The sequence below is a fragment of the Solea solea genome, chromosome 15 (genome assembly GCF_958295425.1).
Source record: "Solea solea chromosome 15, fSolSol10.1, whole genome shotgun sequence".
In the NCBI taxonomy this organism is placed as follows: Eukaryota; Metazoa; Chordata; class Actinopteri; order Pleuronectiformes; family Soleidae; genus Solea; species Solea solea.
In genome coordinates, this window is record NC_081148.1 from 3,897,862 (window position 1) to 3,916,649 (window position 18,788).

The window sequence follows — 18,788 nt, forward strand, 5'->3', positions numbered from 1 at the left end:
CAGCCTTAACCAATCTTTATTTCCACCGCTGCCTCCTATTGTTTCCCATTTCTTCTCCACCCCTCCCACTGGTGTGCCAGAATAACATGTGTGTGTGTTTGAACACTTAAACAGCCTGCACAGCAGCGGGAGAGGAGGAGACAACAGCAAGCAGGAGCGATGTCGCTTCCCCCTCCCTCCTCCTTTTCTAATTCTCCCTCCCTGAATCTCTCTCTCTCCCCCTCTCTCTCCAATTCTCATGCTCCTTCTCCTTCATTGCCACGGCCGTCAGGATCCATCCTCTCTCGCCCATCATTCTGCTCGGTTATGCAATGCACTGTACTGCCACGGAGACTGACTGGTGTTGGAGCTCTACCGAAACGCCGCTATCACTGGGGGGTAGGCGGTGCAGATCCATATTGCCACAGTGACTGCCGGGCTCTACTTCGGCTGCCTCCGCCTGTCACAGACGTGTCCTCCATGGAATTTTACAGCTTTTTCCTCCTCTTCTGGAATATCACCTGTCAAACTTGACTTACACTGGGAGGCTTTGTCTTACCACACTCAGCAGAGGCGGCGTTTCACCAGGACACAAATGTACATGGTGTTTACATGGGCTGTTTTTAAAAGGCAGTAATTGCACTGTTCACCAGAGAGTTCCGAGGGAAGAATTGGGGGAGCTACGAAGGGAGGGTGTGTGTGTGGATTTAGTGATTGAGTGGGGAAGGAGGTGGAAGAAGAATTTAGGCAAAGCAGTGGCAGGGAACTGGAAGGACGCAGCAGAAATGGGAGGATGGGAGGAGAGGTGGGGAGGTGGGAGGGGGCGAATGGAGAGAGGGCTTTTCCTCACCCCCTAAATGGAAGCTGCTAACGCTTTAGCAGCAACAATGCAAACCAGCTGATTAAAACAACAACAACAACAACAACAACAACAACAACAACAACAACATCTTTAGGGTGAACTTATTTAAAAAGGAGACTGGGAGTGGTGGGTTTTGGAACCTGTCGGGTGGAGCTGTAGACTGGGGGACTGTAGAAGTGACACAGGCAGGTTTTCCTTGGAAACGTCGCTGAATGCAACTGCCTTCCATTCCTTTTCCTGTCACTCAGAGGTAGGGGGGGGACTGTGGTTACACAGGCAGCCTCTCTCCCCCTTTCTACCCCAGGGCTGCACATGTAGCATTCCAGAGTTTTCCAGTGACGATCCAAAAAAGCATGCTGGACGATGTTGACTTACACCTTAGACGCCTTAGGGTAAGCCACTTTCTTACTTTCTTTTATACCCCATTGTTTTTTTGTTCTTCTTGGTGGGTGGGGGCTGTTATGTTGTTGATATTTATATTTAAAGGCTATGAATATGATACCCACTGTATTAACATTTGGCCCTGGAACAAAATAAAGATGTTGTCACATCTCCAGCTCCTTGTCCTTACGTTTTGAGGTAGAAATTACACTGGAAACATCTATTTGCAAGAGGAGTGGTGGGGGCAGTTAGTCATTAAGAGCCAAATAAAAGAATTGGGTGGGTAAGAGGTGGATCTATATGACAGCGTTAAATAATGCTTATTTTAGCATATGAGAATGCCACTCATGAGTCAGTGCTGGCAATGTCAACAGTTTCCATCACAGCTAATCCAAGTTTGAGGACTGGTGTCATGTTCTCTGTTGTTGAGGAGCTTGGACTTGGAGGATGACGACACAAACAACACCAAGCTCTGAAAACAGCTTGCAATGTTTTTTCCATCAAAAATCTGTTGTATTTCTTTCTTTTTCTTTTTTTTTTTAAATGTTTGTCTCCACAATTTCCTTCTTTACAGATAAGTGTCCACTTGCCAGGATAGGTGAGCATCAGGAACATGGGCACCACAGTCATCACCCTTGAGGATGTGCAGGCACTGGAGGTTAAGGAGGAGCAGGAAGAGTCCATCTTGGCCATGTTAGGCATCATAGGCACATTCCTCAATCTCTTTGTTATTGTTTTTGTTTACATCTATACAACACTCTGAAGAGACAAATCTGATAAGCAGTGGAGGTTAATTAGAAAGAGAAATCTGACATGAACATCTTCCCCAAAGAGAGGAGGAAGAGTGGAATGGATTGTCTGGCTAAGGATGAAGACAATGAAGCCATATTTCCAAGTCAAAGATATGAGTCTGGGAGATAACAAAGGGCTAGAGGATCTGACAAGAGTGGGGCGAAACCGGACAGACACTAGCGAGCCCCCAGCCAGTACTGACCCACATGTGGCCTGACAGGAAATACAAACTTCCCCTTTGTTGGATTCACTGGAAAGATGAGCCAAACAACACAGCCCTGGGGGACACAACACTGATGTTTTTCCATTTATTTTATACTCAATTTTCAAGCTGACGGGACAGTAATTGCTACTTTTCAGGAAGAGCTTTTAGGCAACATGTTCATGTTTCAGAGCAGGATCTGTGACTACAGTGGGACACCACTCTGGAAACACAGTTGGACACCAAATTCAATCAGTCTTTGGGGCCAAAATTGTCTTGCTTCAGGGCTCCTGTCAAAAAAAGTGTGCTTCCACCAGAAGTGTGGCTTTGGACAAGCTTTGTGTACTGTCATCTCCTTTCAATAATAACAGCTACAACAATTAAATCTTATTTAAAAAAATCTGAAATGAGAACAAAAAGAGGGTGGGGAGTGGGAGGATGCTGTTACAGTGAGACAGTCAAGAAACTGGGAGAACAAGATATATGTCATATTATTTATTTAGTTATTTCTTTGGCTGTACCTCTGCCCAGCTTCTCAAGCTGATTTGTATATTTGTTAATTTTGATTTGGGAGTAATGACAGCAAACCTTTTCCTGTATTACAAAGGCTTTTTCAAAAAAGAAATAAATTTAAAAAAAAAAATGAATATTTGAATAAAATGTCACGATGTATTGTGCAACATGACACATTTGAACAATAAACATCAGAGCACATTATGAAGGATAGCCCCAAGCCTCATCTGTGCAAGAATCCAAGGAGTGTGTGTGAAATGTTACATGCGGGATCCGTGGGTGGGGTTGTTATTCTTTTACATACAAAAGGTGAAGGTACAGGCTTTTGAGTGATAATCTTTATGGTTTCATTTTTGTTGTCACAACTAGTTAAAGCTAGTTCAAGCAATCTACATCCCTACTGCAAGCAACAGCCAAACAGTATAAAGGGAGTTCAACTATTGTCATTTTGAGCTTTACTGACGCTCTTATTGTCTGAAAACAGAAATGGAAATGAAGAGGAGTGATGCAGCCACAATGACAAACCCAATGGCAAATTCACTGCATAATTTTGAGAGCATACGCAAACATAGAACCGAGTGTTGGTCGTGGAGCAACTCAGTAAAATTGTAAAAGTAAATGTTTATCAGTGTGCATTTATACGGTAACAAATTTTCTGTGCATGAGGTTAAACACTTTTTCTTCGTTGTTTTGAAAAGGTTTTCTGTAAACACAGCATCGTTCCAGGAAATGTCTTCATCCACACGAAAAAAAACCAAAATTGTCAACAAAACGCCCTGCATCAAGCCAGTCATGTTTAGATTACCCTCCAAAATATTGTCCCACTCAATATTAATGAGCTTAATGCAGCCTAAATTGTCTTTGGTCCATCTTGGATGGGGTTTAGGATGGAAAGGGTGTAATGATAAATATGACAACTGAAACAACACCTCACATTAGATGTGTTATTGGAGGGATGGGAAGGCAGTGGAAACCATTCATGTGCCAAGCAAATGTGCAATTCACTCTTCAATTAAGAGAAATTTGTGCTGTGCCGACAGTCAAAGGTATCATCTCTCACTAATAGCCATGTCCCCATGATGGAGTACCAGGCGATGGAGGGAAACTGTAATGTATCGCAGAAGGCTTTGCCACGACACTAATGATTCATGTGAAGCAATGTGTGTGAGGCTGATGGGGCCAAGGGGCTCTGGGGCAGGGGGGGGTCGCAGGGGAAATAAAGGCATGCATGCTTGTAGACAAGGTAAGACTATGATTATGAGCTGCAATGAACTGAATCACATCTAGACACATGCATGTTCGCCAGTGCTAATTATACCCTCAAGCAGTGTTAACCGTAAAGCTCCTCGGTTCTCTTGTGTACTCGCATGAGGAAGGCTGCACATTCTGCCACCAATTGCTTATTACTTCACTCCACGAAGAAGAAGAGTGGGAGTGAAGTATTGTTTTTGGTGGTTCTGTGTGTCCGCACTTACTTGAAATATGAGTAACGGAGGCCCAAGAATTTTGACCCTGACGTGGTTTGAATACGCAATCTTCTGATCTGGAGTCAGACGCTCTACCGTTGTGCCACCGAGTTAGTTACACACAGAGGCCGACAGAGGCTTGCTGCATACGCGTCTTTCGCGAGCATCTACACCTAATACTACATTTGTGACCCAAGCAAACGACGCAAAAACCTGTCACACTATTTGTGCCTACTAGTGTCTATGCATTGACTTTGTATGTAAAATTGTGTGACATCAGCACATCAGAAACATTGGTAGAAAAAAAAGGCAATTTACAATAAAAACAATTAATATTCAAAGATTTAAAGTTGAAGTAAGAATCATAAATGTTGTATGATAGTGACCTGGTTTGTTCAGTGCTTCCAAGTTCTCTGAAAACTCTTTTGAGACCTTCAAAGCTTTACAGATTTGAAGCAGTGAAATGATGAGGAGTGGGTTGGTCTTTAATGATCCTAGTGACTTAATGCACTGTAGAATATGGCTAACAAAGCTTATTTTTAATATATTAGTTCAGTTTTTTTCCTCTATAAGGGAATTACATGACAATTTATCATTAAAATAACTGATTTCATTTCTATTTGTTAAAGCTGCTTCCTGGAACTACCATGGGGCACAATAACTCCACGTTTGTCGATTTAAATGTATTATTGTTATTGATTATGTTCTATTATTTTGGTCTCCAACTAAACAATCCAAAAATACTTGATTTTCAGTAATAGAATCCAGTGGCAGGTACAGGTTTTCTACCTTGAATTTATTTAAACAAATTACAGGTCATTATAATTTCGTTATAAGTAGATTTTTGGAAAAAAGTGACAGCCCTAACTAATACTAGCAGGTACAGGAGGGCAATGGAAAGACTCTGAATAACACTGTTGCTTAACAGTGAGAAGGTTCTTGGTTTGAATCCCAGTTCTGGCAGGAGTCTTTTACAGTGGAGATTGCTTGTTCTCACTGTTGCATATGTGGCTTTTCTCTGGATAGAATTTGCATTCTTTCTGTTAAACAGGTGCTGACCGACCAATACTTGTAAGCCCTATCCTCTTCACATTTGGGCCAATATAGAGATTTAGATGTAGGCCAAAGTCAATGTTTAAACATTTTGGCCAAGATTTTCTATACGTGCTCTTAGGTGCAGACTGTAATGTTGACACTGTTTCTTCATTACCACATGCTGTTTTGTTTTTTATCAGCCAAATTAAGCAAAGAAACTATGTCTGCGTATGTACTGTATGTGTGGGCTGCAAATTATTAAAGGGTAAATAAACCTTCTCTTCTGAAGCTCAAGAGCTGAGTGAGGGAGAGGAGGGAGAGTGGGGAGCAGTTCAGGGGGTGTGGTCTGGTAGTTAAATCTGACAGCAAGTTGCAGCTGTGTGAGGTATGAGACAAGCCTCTTAATCACTGACACTTAAGAGTGGACTAAGAAAGCCAATGGCAAAATTTGAATATTTTAGCTGATGTCTTACCAGGGAGGCAGTTTTTTTCACAACATGTATAATTTCAATACTTTATCGTAGGAGTCGGCAATTAAATTTGGGCCAATATCTTTTTCTCTCTTATTCATTTAAGAGATGTGTTGGTTAAAAAAAAGGTTGAAGTTGCCATAGAATGTTACTAGTGTCTTAAAACTGCTCTTTGAATAATAATAACACATTTCATTTGTAAGCACCTTTCAAACAACATCAAGGTCACTTTACATCTTATATAAGATAAATCAAAGACCCACGGGTCACCAGGTGCCCGACACTGCTTTATACTAAACTATTTTAGTTAGCACAGTATCATATTATTTGTAATGAATCAAATCATAGATTTTTAAGGACAACGTATCATCATTAGCCCAATGGGTCCAACAGAGCAAGCAGACACACACATGCGTGTCAGAGGCATTGGCCTGATAATGAGGAACAATTATAACACTCAGTGTTGTTTTTTAATCAGCTGTTAGTTAATTATGAGACCAGGGGCACATTAGCACACATCATGCACACACTGAGATACTCGTACAAACTGAAAACACCCAGCAGCAGAGCAATAGGCAGAAAGAGACAGTACCCACTCAGCTTTAACTGGCTCCAGGCTGATAAGAGACGGCACACAACGGTAATGCGAGCTTATGAGGACTTGTGTGGAAACCCTCGTGTCTGTTCCTGTATAAAATCTGTGCCACACAAACTCAACAGTGAAAGGCTTACGATCAAACAGAACTCAACTTACTGGTTGCCTGGGTAATGACTGCATTAGGATTTCACCATTGGATCGCTGTAGCAGATTTATACTTACCCTAACAACAAAATGATTTTCCCCTGAAAGAATCTTGCCTTACTAATCTTGATGAACGCTGTATCACACATGTCAACCTTGAGGCCACATCTGAACCACCATACAAAATGTTATGTCTTTCCTGCTCCTGCATTGACACACTCATTCACACATCAAGTTACTTTAAAGAAAAATAAACATGGACTAGGTTTGGTAAAAACTATTGAATACAGCAAATCATTGGCTAATATACAAGTGACTAAAGGCCTGTGTGTGCTGTTCGACTGAAATACAGCAGAGGAAATCAGGTAAGACGGATGGAAACTGCATTACTATACTGCTGATTTCAATGGAAAATCATTCATAAATTATTGAATGCATAATATTTACTGCTCTTCCATATGCATGTTCTTTTGCGAGTATTCCAACTGATGTGTATATAACAAACAGTCTTTTAATGTTGATATTTAGACCTTCTGAAGCTATTCCACAGGAATTGACTTAGTCTAGCCCTCAACACAAATGTTACCTTTAATTTAAGACGATGTCTGGTATTCTTTGACTTAATGTTTAATAAAGTATATTAGGGGTGGGCGGTATACCGGTGTCATAGTCAGCACCGGTGTGACATGGCGCCATGATATGGATTTTGCAATACCGTCAATACCGTGATAAATCAATTGAGCGCCAATAATCTCCTAATTCTAAATAATAATGCATTACATTTTCTTCAAACACTCAGTGGTCTGAATATCTGTCCTTATATACTGTATATCTTGTTGCAAATAAAAAAGTAAAACATATTCGGTGGTAAAAGGGGAGTGGCCATTAAATTAGCGTAACGAGCACTTGCCAGAGCTGTACACGGAGGTACGGGACAGAGTAATGAACGAAATTCGCCACCTTGACGCCTACTCGGCCACTACTGATTTATGGTCCAGCCGGACTACTGAGCCATACATTAGCCTCACCATCCACTTCATTGACAATGACTGGAAGTTGCGCAGCAGATGCCTCCAGACCACCTTCTTCCCTGAAGGACGCACTTTCTGACTGGTGCTTGGATGAAGCGCGTCTGATGTGCATGACAACTGACAGCGGTGCAAACATGGTACGCGCTCTGATAATTAATAAATATACGAGACTCGCATGTTTTGGACACAGACTGCACAACGCTATTGGTAAGTTACACTATGTAAACCTAACATTTCATATTCAGAAAATTTGTCACGTCCTTTTCTGTTTGTATTTTCTGTTTAGCCGTGATTCCTCTGGGGACCGGATCAGAAAGGAAAAAAAACTACAAATATCAGATTAGAATATTATTAAAAAATATGTACTCCTCCCAAAACCTACCAAAAAAAGTAATACCGTGATATTATACCATCACCGTTCAAAAGATGAAAAATACCGTGATATTAATTTTAGGTCATATCGCCCACCCCTAAAGTATATACATGTGTGATAATCTATGAAATTACTAGGGATGCACCAAAGTGACACAGTGGCACAGTGTACGGCACAGCAGACAGCGCACAAGTGGACGGCACACGGACAGTGCACGAGTAGAGCATGGGCAGTGCACGAGAGGACAGTGCACAGTGCAGCTTCTCCCTATCCAACACAACCTGGGTCATTTCTCGATGCACTCCCCATATCCAAGTAATGATCTATATGACAGGGATCAAGCACAGTCGCGACGAAAGTTTCACTGTTACGCAAAGACACTTTCCAGCATTTAATAGGTGCTGTTCCACCGTGTACTCACATCTTATTAGAACCGTTTTATTGGTGTTCCAAAATGATCTTGGACAGACTCTAAGCGGACACTCCTTAAATGAAGAAGAGCTAATCAAAGTGAGGGCACTATTTCGTTCTTGAAAACCAAATCCTGAGGGTAGGGTCTCCTATATCCAGGTTTTGGCTCATTGTAAACCACTTGGACGTCAATGAGACTTCATGGGTGAGACACAATTTCAGATGTTGTAGCTCCATCTGGTGTTTCTTCATCACCGACATGATCAAGATCAAAGGAATCATCGCCTACTGTCTCATCATCAAAGGCAGCAAATCCAGCATGAACAGAAATCCATATATCAACAGCACAGTGAGGATTAGAGCACTCACAAGCACATCCCATGGAATCATGCAAAACATTCTCTACCATAACAGCTGCTGTGTTCCACACCCGCGGCTCTGATATGTTGTACATCAAATTCTGTATTTGTTACCTCTTTAGGACGTTTTACTGGCATAAACAATGACCTTGGAGACTAAAACCTGGTCCTAATGAGGCAGAACTTCATTTCTGAGGAACTGGTTAAGTTTAGAGGTTTAGAGTTTAGAGGGTGGAGTGGCTCAGTGGTTAAGACCGGTGCCCTGTGTGCGAAAGACATCATGGACGCAATGGTCGCAAGTTCGACTCCAACCCTGGCTGATTGTACTCAATTCCATTGTAAGTCGCTTTGGATAAAAGCGTCTGCTAAATGACATGTAATGTAATGTAGAGGCAAGACTTGAATTATGGTTGAATAAGGTATTAACTGGTTAAGGTTCAGGATAAAGCTCCTCTTTTTTTGCTGTCCAAATAATACAGTGTCCTGAGAAGAATAGCTCTCTGTTTGTGTGTGTGTGTGCGTGTGTGCATGTCACATTGTGCAGAATAGGATTCCTGTTTTTTTGTTTTCTTCTCATATTACCAATAAATCCCCTTTCAACATGACCTCTGACAGATGCTGTCAAACATCTCCATCTCCCATGTCCTGAATTTGTTTGCACGCTAATGTGACAATGTGAGTCACGTTAGTTCATGAATGTGTCTTGTAAAGCCCGAGTTAAATCTTTTGTGGTCCTATATCTGTCCAGATTTGTGATCAGTGATCAGTCATTCAGATTTTCTTCAAGCTGATAGTGTCCGTTGATCAGCCCTGAAAGTGTTCAGATCCTCTCATTCAACCTAAAGGTTTTTCTGATTGGCTAATGAAACACAATTTCGAGGCTGAACCTTCAGTGACACAGTAAAGTACAGTCTCTGTTCCAGAACAATCTAAGCACTGTAATGATAAGGGAGGTCTGATACCTGAGCCAATGCACTTGTTCTTTTCAGTGTAATGACTTGACAAGTTTTTTATGTTGTTATAACTGTCACATACCTGAGGTCACCTGTTGGTCTTGTGACCTGCGTTATATTTGTAACTTAAGTGTATGTCCTGTCTTTTAGAAAAATAAAAACAGGGAGCCTACCTGAGTCATTGCGTAGGTAAGAGGACATGGCAGGAATGAGGCAGGACTGGCTCAGTAACTCCTGCAGAACTGCAGGCAGTGCTGAGGTGTTGTGGCCTCTGCTGTCTGCTGAAGATGCATCAGCACTGGGGCAGCTACAGGAGCCCGCTGGGTTGATGTAGCTCGCCAAGACCTATAGTGAATTTAGAAAAGGGGTATGGAGAAATAAGATGCATAACCAATTCAACACATTTACATTGACATGGTACACAGTTCAGATGACCAGCTTTGCACTGACCATGCTGTGGCATCCCCATCTTCATGAGCATCAAACTGCTAACTCCCTATGATCCAACTTTTAACTTCATGCTCAAAATTTAGGACTGTTATTTGGAAACTATTATTTCAACTAGTAAACTAATCAAACTGTTTTCATTATTGACAAATCAGTATTCTCTGATTTCTTAAAATTGAATAGTTTATTTTAGGTATTAGCAAAGATATTCAATTATTGGTTTGATTACAAAAATACAACCAGTTAATGTGACTATTTGTATTATTTTTTTAGAAATTCAAAACTGAAAGACATTTTATCACTGAATACAAGGATTCCAAAAATTACCAAAATGTTGGTGCATTCACTGCCATGAGGTGGCAGCAACAGTAAGAAAGCCCCAAGTACTGTATGCCACCTTTGCACCAATTTTTGCACAGCACCTTACCTCCAGAGGTTTAAAGTTTTAATCTTTTTTAATTTAGATTTTGTTAAGTTAAACTGTTGGTTCTTCTTTCTTTCCTTTATTGCTGGGCTGACCGGGTTCTGGAGGGACTGCAATTTCATTCTGACCTCATGTCTTAATGTGTGTTGGTATGACAATAAAGAACTCTTGAATCTCTTGAATCTTGAATGTGGTCAGTGGACTGATGTGTTTGCAGAAGTGATGAAAATTTACAAGGTTTCTTGAATGCATCTTGATGCTGCTCCTTTAAGCTCAACACACTGTAGATCCTGCATAAGTGAGGAAATTTACCAGAGACTTTGAATGCATCACATTAGCTGCTCCTCGAAGTTCAACATAGTGTGAACCTTGCATTATTTTCATTAGCTCTAGTGCACTGTAGTTTATTCCTAGTTTCTATGACAATAAACAATATCACAAGTTTATAGAGGAAATTCAAATTTGTTGTTTAGGGCAATTCGTGTTTTTCATGAAAATCAGAAAGAGAATTTACTTCAACTGCCACTGCCACTGCTGACACTATCCTTGGGCTCCCGTGGTTCACAGTGAGCTGACCCCCCCCCCAGCGGCTTCACCACTCCTTCTGTGTCCCTACCAAGGCCTCTGAAGTATTGTTTAAAAACTAAATATCCTGAATTAACTCTTCCTTGGGCCAAGAACTACATCCCCAGAAAATGTCATACACATTTTTAATGCAACTACTCATAGACAAACAGAGCCAAAAACATAATGTTCTTGGCAAAGGTAACACACACTGATGAGAAGGCCTTACCTGAAGCAGACACGTGACATGTTCCTCTTCTAACCGCTGTTTTGTGAGAGCCTGCTCTACGTCCCAGCCCGAGGCGGTGGATCCAGTGCCAAATCCAGTTCCTTTAGCCCAGTACAACTGCTGCTCCTCACTGGTCCCCGCACCATGACAACTGGACATCTGTGGCTGTCGATGCAGATACAAAAAGGATACATTATATAGTATTAGAACAATAGATTAGACATGGATTTCCCTTCACTTCCTCTTTTTCTTTAAAAAAAAAAAAAACTCCAATACAGAAAGCAGAGTGAAAGCAGAAATACTGCTATTTTTTTTTTTTTTTTTTTAAAAAAGGTAAAAATTTGCTGCAGGCGCACTCGCCTGTCACAACGGCAGCGATCTATTTGTGTCTCAGCCGCGAAGCTGAATCGATAATCAAAATAGTTGTCGATTAATTTAGTAATCGATTAATAATCGATTAATTGTTTCAGCTATAATTTTCGGAAATCATGGGCTATGATATTGCGCAGATGCACATGATGCAAAGCGCTGTCAAAGACCCCGTATCATTTGGGAGTAAGTTATCTGTTGGGGTGAAAAAACAGTCAAGCGACTTCTCAAATAAATCTCTTCATAATGATTCCCTTCCCTTACTTCTCACTCTGAAGCTGTCAATGTGTTTCTGGCACTGTCCCATTTTTCTACGGAGCTCTCATTTGGCACTTATCATTCAGGCAGAATAATGAAGCTATTTATCAGAGGCTCACTGGGAGATGCAAAAGTAGTGTTTCCCATCAATTATCCAGACTGCGGCAGCCCACCAGTCTAATTTGTCACACTGATTAGGCCCATCACAGTTTTCTAATAAACCGTATATTTTCATATTTTCATACATACAAGAATATAAAAGGTTTATAACATGGCTGCTTGTGGGGACACGGGGAAAAAAGATTTTAGCCACACCACCTGATATAATTCATGGCAATACAGTCAGCGTTATGTGTCAGGACCTCAGGAAGAAACCTGAACTATCCTAACTATCCTTTAAGTGCTTAACCAAGTCAATTTATCATTTGAACTGTATTTGCAGAAAGGAATTAGTGAAGATTCTCAAGTGGTTCAAAAGAAATTGAACAATCAGTTGTTTCAGGACTTCAAACTTTGAAATGTGCACTTGTTCATTAAAAAAAGTTAATGTTTAAATATATATAAAAAATAATGTTAAAGCAGCAGTGCACATACATTTGGTGATTGTTATTGCTGATCTTATTCTGCCGGTCATTACAGGAAGTACTGAACTAACGATTTAGTACACTGAAAAGAACAAAATAATTCTTTACCAGGACATTTTCAGCAGCTACAGTATAACAGACAAGTCATACATTTTTCCAGATTGCTCCTACGTTTATTCCCCTCGTGTCCCCCCAGATTTAAAAGATGTGCAGTCTATGGCTATAACTTATCTATGAAATAATCTCTTACATTCTTAGAAAGTATGACACATTTATCAGAGAATAACGCAAACACACCCACAGATTACAGTGTAGCACTTCATTAGCACGACCAACTGATGTTACAATGTTTGTTTGGGCATTTCTCAACTCAACTTTCTCTCCTGTACTTTGTCTAAAGATATTTTTATATTTTCAGTAAATCACTGTGCAACTCAGTTTACGATAAAAATCTAAATCATTGCAAAAATACCTATATATAGTGTGTTACTATTATAAATGATGGTTCATATTTACTCTATTCATTCATTTTTATATTTATTTGCTCGGCTGTATCTATATTGTATTGTTTATATTTAAATCCATATATTTTAATATTTTTTATGGTTTTACTATTTAAGTACATTTTATTGGTTACGTTATATTTCCCATGTGGTTTTTGTTTTTTAATCAACCTGTCAAGACCTTTGAACTACATTTGATTTGTTTAAAAGTTGCAAAATAAAGTAGCCGTAATGCTAATTAAGCCATGTTTATGGTTATTATATGCATTAAGCTAACAACATTAGAAATAAGAAGCAGTTCAAATGAACATGTAATACTTTTCATTCCTTTCTCATTTCAAGGGTGTCTCTCTTCCCTGTGGTCTGTGTGCATCTCACTCTCAATCTCACTACTTACGTTGGAAAGTAGCCTGCTTAACACTACATGAGAAGTCACTTATCTCTCTAATTTCTTCTCTCATTCTCTCTGTGCACATATATGGCATTTTAATACAACTGATTTCCTCATAAAGTTGTTCTCATTCACTTATTTTCTGGTTATATTGTCAGACAATGGAACAAGCGTGAAATACTGCTGCTTCTACTGTCTGTCACTCAACAGAGGACAGAGAGAGTGCTTGTTTCTGTACTTTTGCCCTTGTTTTTCTCTTTTAAATCAAGTTTATGACAAAATCAAACACTGAGGACAAGTATGCACTTCAGGGGCCAATATGGCAAATGTTTTCATCTTTAAAGAGCTCAGCTGAGAGTGAGGAAACAGCCATGGTCAAGTGAAGGTCTTTATGAATACTGAAATAACTGTATGTGTGTGTGAGAGTGTCTCATACCTCAGAGACACTGGTGCTCGCATTGGGGTTGCGGGGGGCGTGGTGGCTGAGCGCAGACAGACAGGCCAGGATGAGGTGGATGGCTCCGATCTCCAGAGCCATGCGTCGCAACAGCACACCGTCGTCAGTGGTGAGAGGAGTGCTGCTGAACAGTGCACGCAGCACGTGGAACGGCAGGGTGGGCAGCACGTTGGCTGATGGAGACTGCAGTATGTGACCTGAGAGGAGAAGTAGAATCACGTTATTCATTTCATTCACGTTTGCCGCGACGATCACTAGTAGTAGTAGTATATTCTGGAGTTACAAACATTTCTAGCCAAAAAAAGGATTAGTTAGAATATATATTAAATGTTACTAACTTGTTTTCTTATTTCTAGATTATATATTAGAGGTGTGAAGATTCAAGACTAGGTTATAAATAGATTTTAGATTTCCGATTCGGAGTATTTTTTGATTCAGGACTTAGAGCTGCTAATTTGAGGGTCCATTCTGCTTCTGTGTGCTAAGAAGACGTGCCGTCATGAAATCAGAGTAAAGTGTTTGTAAAATCATGTAAACATTTGTCATGTTTACTGAAAAACTTGCACAGCTTCTATATTGTGTGGGTCGAGACACAAGGGCCTTCCTCCCCGGGACACGCTTGCTGCTCCATGCCAACACCGCTAACGCTGAGCCAAGCTAGATTGCTAATGCATTGCTCACTGTTGCACAACAGTGTGTTCTTGTTTACGGCAGTGAGGGGAAATTGAATTTTGAATGTTTTGAATTTATTTAGAATCTTTGAGGATAATAATGATTTTTACACGAGTGGATTTTCTTTTGACATCTCTAATAAACATAATGTGCATGTGTGGCATTTGTGTAATGACTTCAGTATTGGCAACTGTGTTGTGTGTGCTTCCACACTTACTGCCCTCTCCATCGTCTGTGACTCCCAACACCAGGCGCAGCAGACACTGCGCGTGCTTCCTCTCCTTCAGCAGGACCTCTGCATAACCGGGCAGGCGCAAGAACAGACCAAAAGCCGCCAGAGAGTGGGCAGGAATGGGTGACATGGTCTGCACTGAGGACGAGGACGACGAGGATGACTGGGACTGCTGCTTATTGATGGGTGGCGGCTCGGTGGCGATGGATTCTGGAGCCTCATACACCAGTTCACCCGACTGCTCGATGGTTACCCACTCAAACTGGTCACTGTCTTTGGGCTTCTCCTGTGTGGCTGAAGGCACCACTGGAGCACTGACCTGAGAACAACCATTGCAGCAGGGTGAGAGCTGTGACTATCAGACATTGACTGTAAGAACTCACTCTGAGGAACTCTGCAGCAGTATGAAGTGCAACAGAGACTATTTATTTAACTCACTGTGAATGCAAAATACTATTTCCAAAAGGTTTTCCACTTCATTGGCTTAGTAAGACAGACAATGACAAATATATCCCAGATATAAAGTGAAAGTACAATTTCACCCTTAATAAATCAAGGCGAAAGCCATTTGGCAGCCGTCAGAGCCATTTTAGCACAATATCAAAGTGAGGGAAGGTCAGTTTTAACCTTGAATAGACGTTTGACAAAACAATTTCTGCTCAAGCTCCACCCACTATCCCTTTTAATGCTTTTCCTGATCTCAATGGTTCATTTGTATGTGATATCTTACACATGTGTAACATATAGACTTACTGTAAGTGGGCGTACATTTTTCTAAGTGAGCCGTATGTTTAAGATACAGTGTGTAAAGTCGCATGTTGCAGCTGAATATCCCTCACTTCACTCTTCCCTTCAAAGTGTTTTAGAGCTATTCAAAGGTTTGTCCATTATGGGATATTGTAAAAACATGGTGGACCTCTGTAGAGCTGATCTGGCTCCTGCTTTAAATATAAAAGGCTCATTCTGGGGTAGACGACAAACAACTATTCAAACTAAACTATTTTCATCTTCTCTTTCAGCCAAATAAAAATCCTTTCACCAGCATGTGTAGTAGTATTACCTGATACAACATTTCCCCACAGAACTATCCCTTTAAACCACATTAGATTTCTACCCCTACTTGACAGTGGCGCTCACCTGCTGTATGACATCAGGGTAGAGCATCGGCAGCCTCTCTGCAATGAGGGCCAGGCCGCCCATGCCCGCAAAGACCTGCAGTGGTGACTGGATAGGGTTGGTCTCCAACAGGGACTCATCGGTGGCAGCGTCCAGACATTCCTCACTGGCCATCATTGGTTCATCCTCAGGACAGCTGTTCAGGGTGTCACAGTGATCCACTGCAAGGAGAGCAAAGAGAGGACCTGCAGTAAGTTCACTGGGACTGGGACTATAATTCAGTGTCTTTATTCCACTGGGTGACTATAAAGGTTCATCTATAATGTTCAAATAATGTCTCCAAGATTATCACCTACTCAAATTTACCAACTGTGGGGGGAACCAGAGTGCAAATCCAACTGTGTGTTACTTTAAATCCGTTAAAACAGAACATCTACTGCTGAATGGGCAAAAGGAAGGCCATATGGTCATCTTCCAATCTCCACAAGCCTTTATGTTTGCTGCTTAGGTTGACCATTTCACTCAGACAGGATTTGTGAACATCAAAAAGGGAATGGAAAAAATAAACCTTGTCAGGATGTCCTTGCTTAAGTCAGACTGATGAGATGAAGGATAAAAACAAAAACATCTCCCATCCACCATCACTATACTATGACGGCACGGCCTCTCTCTTTCATAATTACATAAGGCTCTGGACGATTGATAGGTCATCTTCCAAAAAGCCACTCATCATCTAATGGAGAAATCAGGTGGATGATTTATTGCTCTCTGCACTTCGTTCTCGCGGTGATGAATTCAACAGACGCCGGGATGGTTTATAAAAGGTTTCGAACAGAGATTAGCGACAAGATTGTTTTTAAGGACGAGGGGATCATTTGGCAGTTTTCCAAAGAGATAATGACACGGCACTTGTAACAGGCTTTTAAATCCAAGGAAAAGTAAATGACTGAATATGTGAGCTCTCGCGTTTGCACAGAAGAATTCCTCCAGACAACTAAGGCAAGTGCCAGGAGCTATTTGTCGGAAGGACACCGACGCCTTCAAAAGAAAAACAAAATAGTTGTGTTTGCATATACATGCAAAGGACCGGACCCTGTGTATGTTTCTACCTGCTGAGAGCTTCAGCAGCGAGTAAAAAGGAAATGTTTCAGCAAAATAATCAGGAGTATGTTGCTGCAGTATCGCCTCCGGTCCAGGAAAAAAGGTTTCCTGGACAGCAGAGATTGATCTGAGAGGTAAAGGAGGGGCTGCTTGTCAGGGAATTGAGACATGATGGGAGTAGTTTCAGTCAGGAGGAGAAACAGCTGCTCTAGCTCACATCACTGCTGTGTTCCATCATGTTTTTAATTCCAGGGCCCAAATAACACATAGTTCAAACACTATAACGATAATCTGACACTGTAATGGCACTTTTCCATTATACAGTTCTAGCATAGCATGGCTTGGCTCGGCTCGGCTCGACTCTACTCAGTTCTACTTCTCCATTAGGGATATTACCTGGTACCCAGTGCTTTCATGGCACCTGCTCTAGCGAGATGTGACACCAGACTGCCGGCCAGAGATTGGTCAGAGAGCGACGTCCAACAAAAGAATCAAACTGTACAATACTCAACTGTAGATCAGTTAAAAGGCTTCAAATCCTGAATACATGCGTTAACCTCCAAAATTTAGCAAGGAGTCTGGTGTACTCCGTCAACTACTGAAAGCTGAGGATTGTGAGCCGAATCCCAGACCACTCAGCCGTATTTCAGTTCAGTAACACCTATCAGTAGTTTTAGTGTCTAGGCAGAATCTGGATAGATGGAAAAGGTGATTATAATATTTTTAAAGCTATTTTAGGGGTGAACACTCAACAAAGGAGCTTGATGCAGCAGTCACACAATGCAGCCAAGACGCATACATGAACATAACACAGTTTATATGCCATTAACCTTGTTCTTTCTCTCCCTAGTTTGTGTCTGTCTTCTCTCTCTCTCTCTTTCCCCAACCTCATCATCATCAATCATATATCACTATTATTATTATCATGCTATAATTAAAGTTGATATCAGTATAATTCTTTATCAACAATCTCTGCTGTTGCTTGTCCAAATGACAGTGTAGTTCTATAAACATGTCATCACTGATTCAGAACTGTCCTGTTTAAACTGATAACCTGATTCAACTGTTTTACATCTGCTCCTGGTCTCTCCCCCACCTCTCCTCCCCTTTCACCCCAACCAGTCGAGGCAGGTGTTGCACATCTTTGAGTATGGTTCTGTCAGAGTTTTTTCTTCCTGTTAAAAGGGAGTCTTTTTCTCTCCACTGACGCCTAGGGGGGGCTTTTCTGTTGTTTTTTCTTCTTCTTTTTTTTTTTTTTTTGAATCGGTGCCGTCGAAATTATAGCTTTACTTCATAAAATGTGGCCCTTGAAATGCAGAAATAGTGTTACAGAGGGTTATAAATTTCACAATTTTCCAGGGGGGAATGCCCCGGGACCCCCTACAATACTTAGGCATGGGGTGCTTGCTGTGCCGCACTAAGTCCTCCCCTATGCTGTGAAAAAAATCCTGGTGAGAACCCTGTAATATTGTAAAAGTTTCAGCCCTACTATGTACAGAGCCTTGAGATAATGTATGTTGTGATTTGGTCATATACAAATAAAACTGAATTCAACTGAATATTAATCCATTAAATCTCTGAAATACTATCTGCTTTAATCGTGATGTGGTTGTACCATATTTCTTGCAAAAGACAAAAAAAAACATCTCAAAGTACATCATCTGTGCTCCTGAATCGCTCAAACATCTGTAATTGAAAGTCATGGACTGTGAATAGGACATGACTGATGGACAACAGGTATCTGAACAGGTCAGGTTTCAAGAGTGCTGAGATATTTAAAACAAGACAGTGATGTTAAAAATGAATGTGACCTCGACCAGACGCACCAGCCAGCAGAATCACACATTAAAGTGGACTGGTCGTGCTGTTCTG

General features: G+C 41.0%; 1 protein-coding gene across 8 annotated transcripts in view; it reads right to left on the bottom strand.

The window, feature by feature from the left end:
* birc6 (baculoviral IAP repeat containing 6) overlaps positions 1-18,788 on the bottom strand; it is a 118,425-nt gene that overhangs the window by 40,934 nt on the left and 58,703 nt on the right. For all 8 annotated transcript variants that reach the window (XM_058651723.1, XM_058651722.1, XM_058651727.1 and 5 more), the window contains 5 exons: positions 15,837-16,036; positions 14,685-15,018; positions 13,775-13,992; positions 11,234-11,398; positions 9,743-9,914 (listed from right to left, as the gene is read on the bottom strand). In XM_058651723.1, the coding sequence (XP_058507706.1) occupies positions 9,743-9,914; positions 11,234-11,398; positions 13,775-13,992; positions 14,685-15,018; positions 15,837-16,036 (1,089 nt within the window). The remainder of the gene's footprint in view (positions 1-9,742; positions 9,915-11,233; positions 11,399-13,774; positions 13,993-14,684; positions 15,019-15,836; positions 16,037-18,788) is intronic.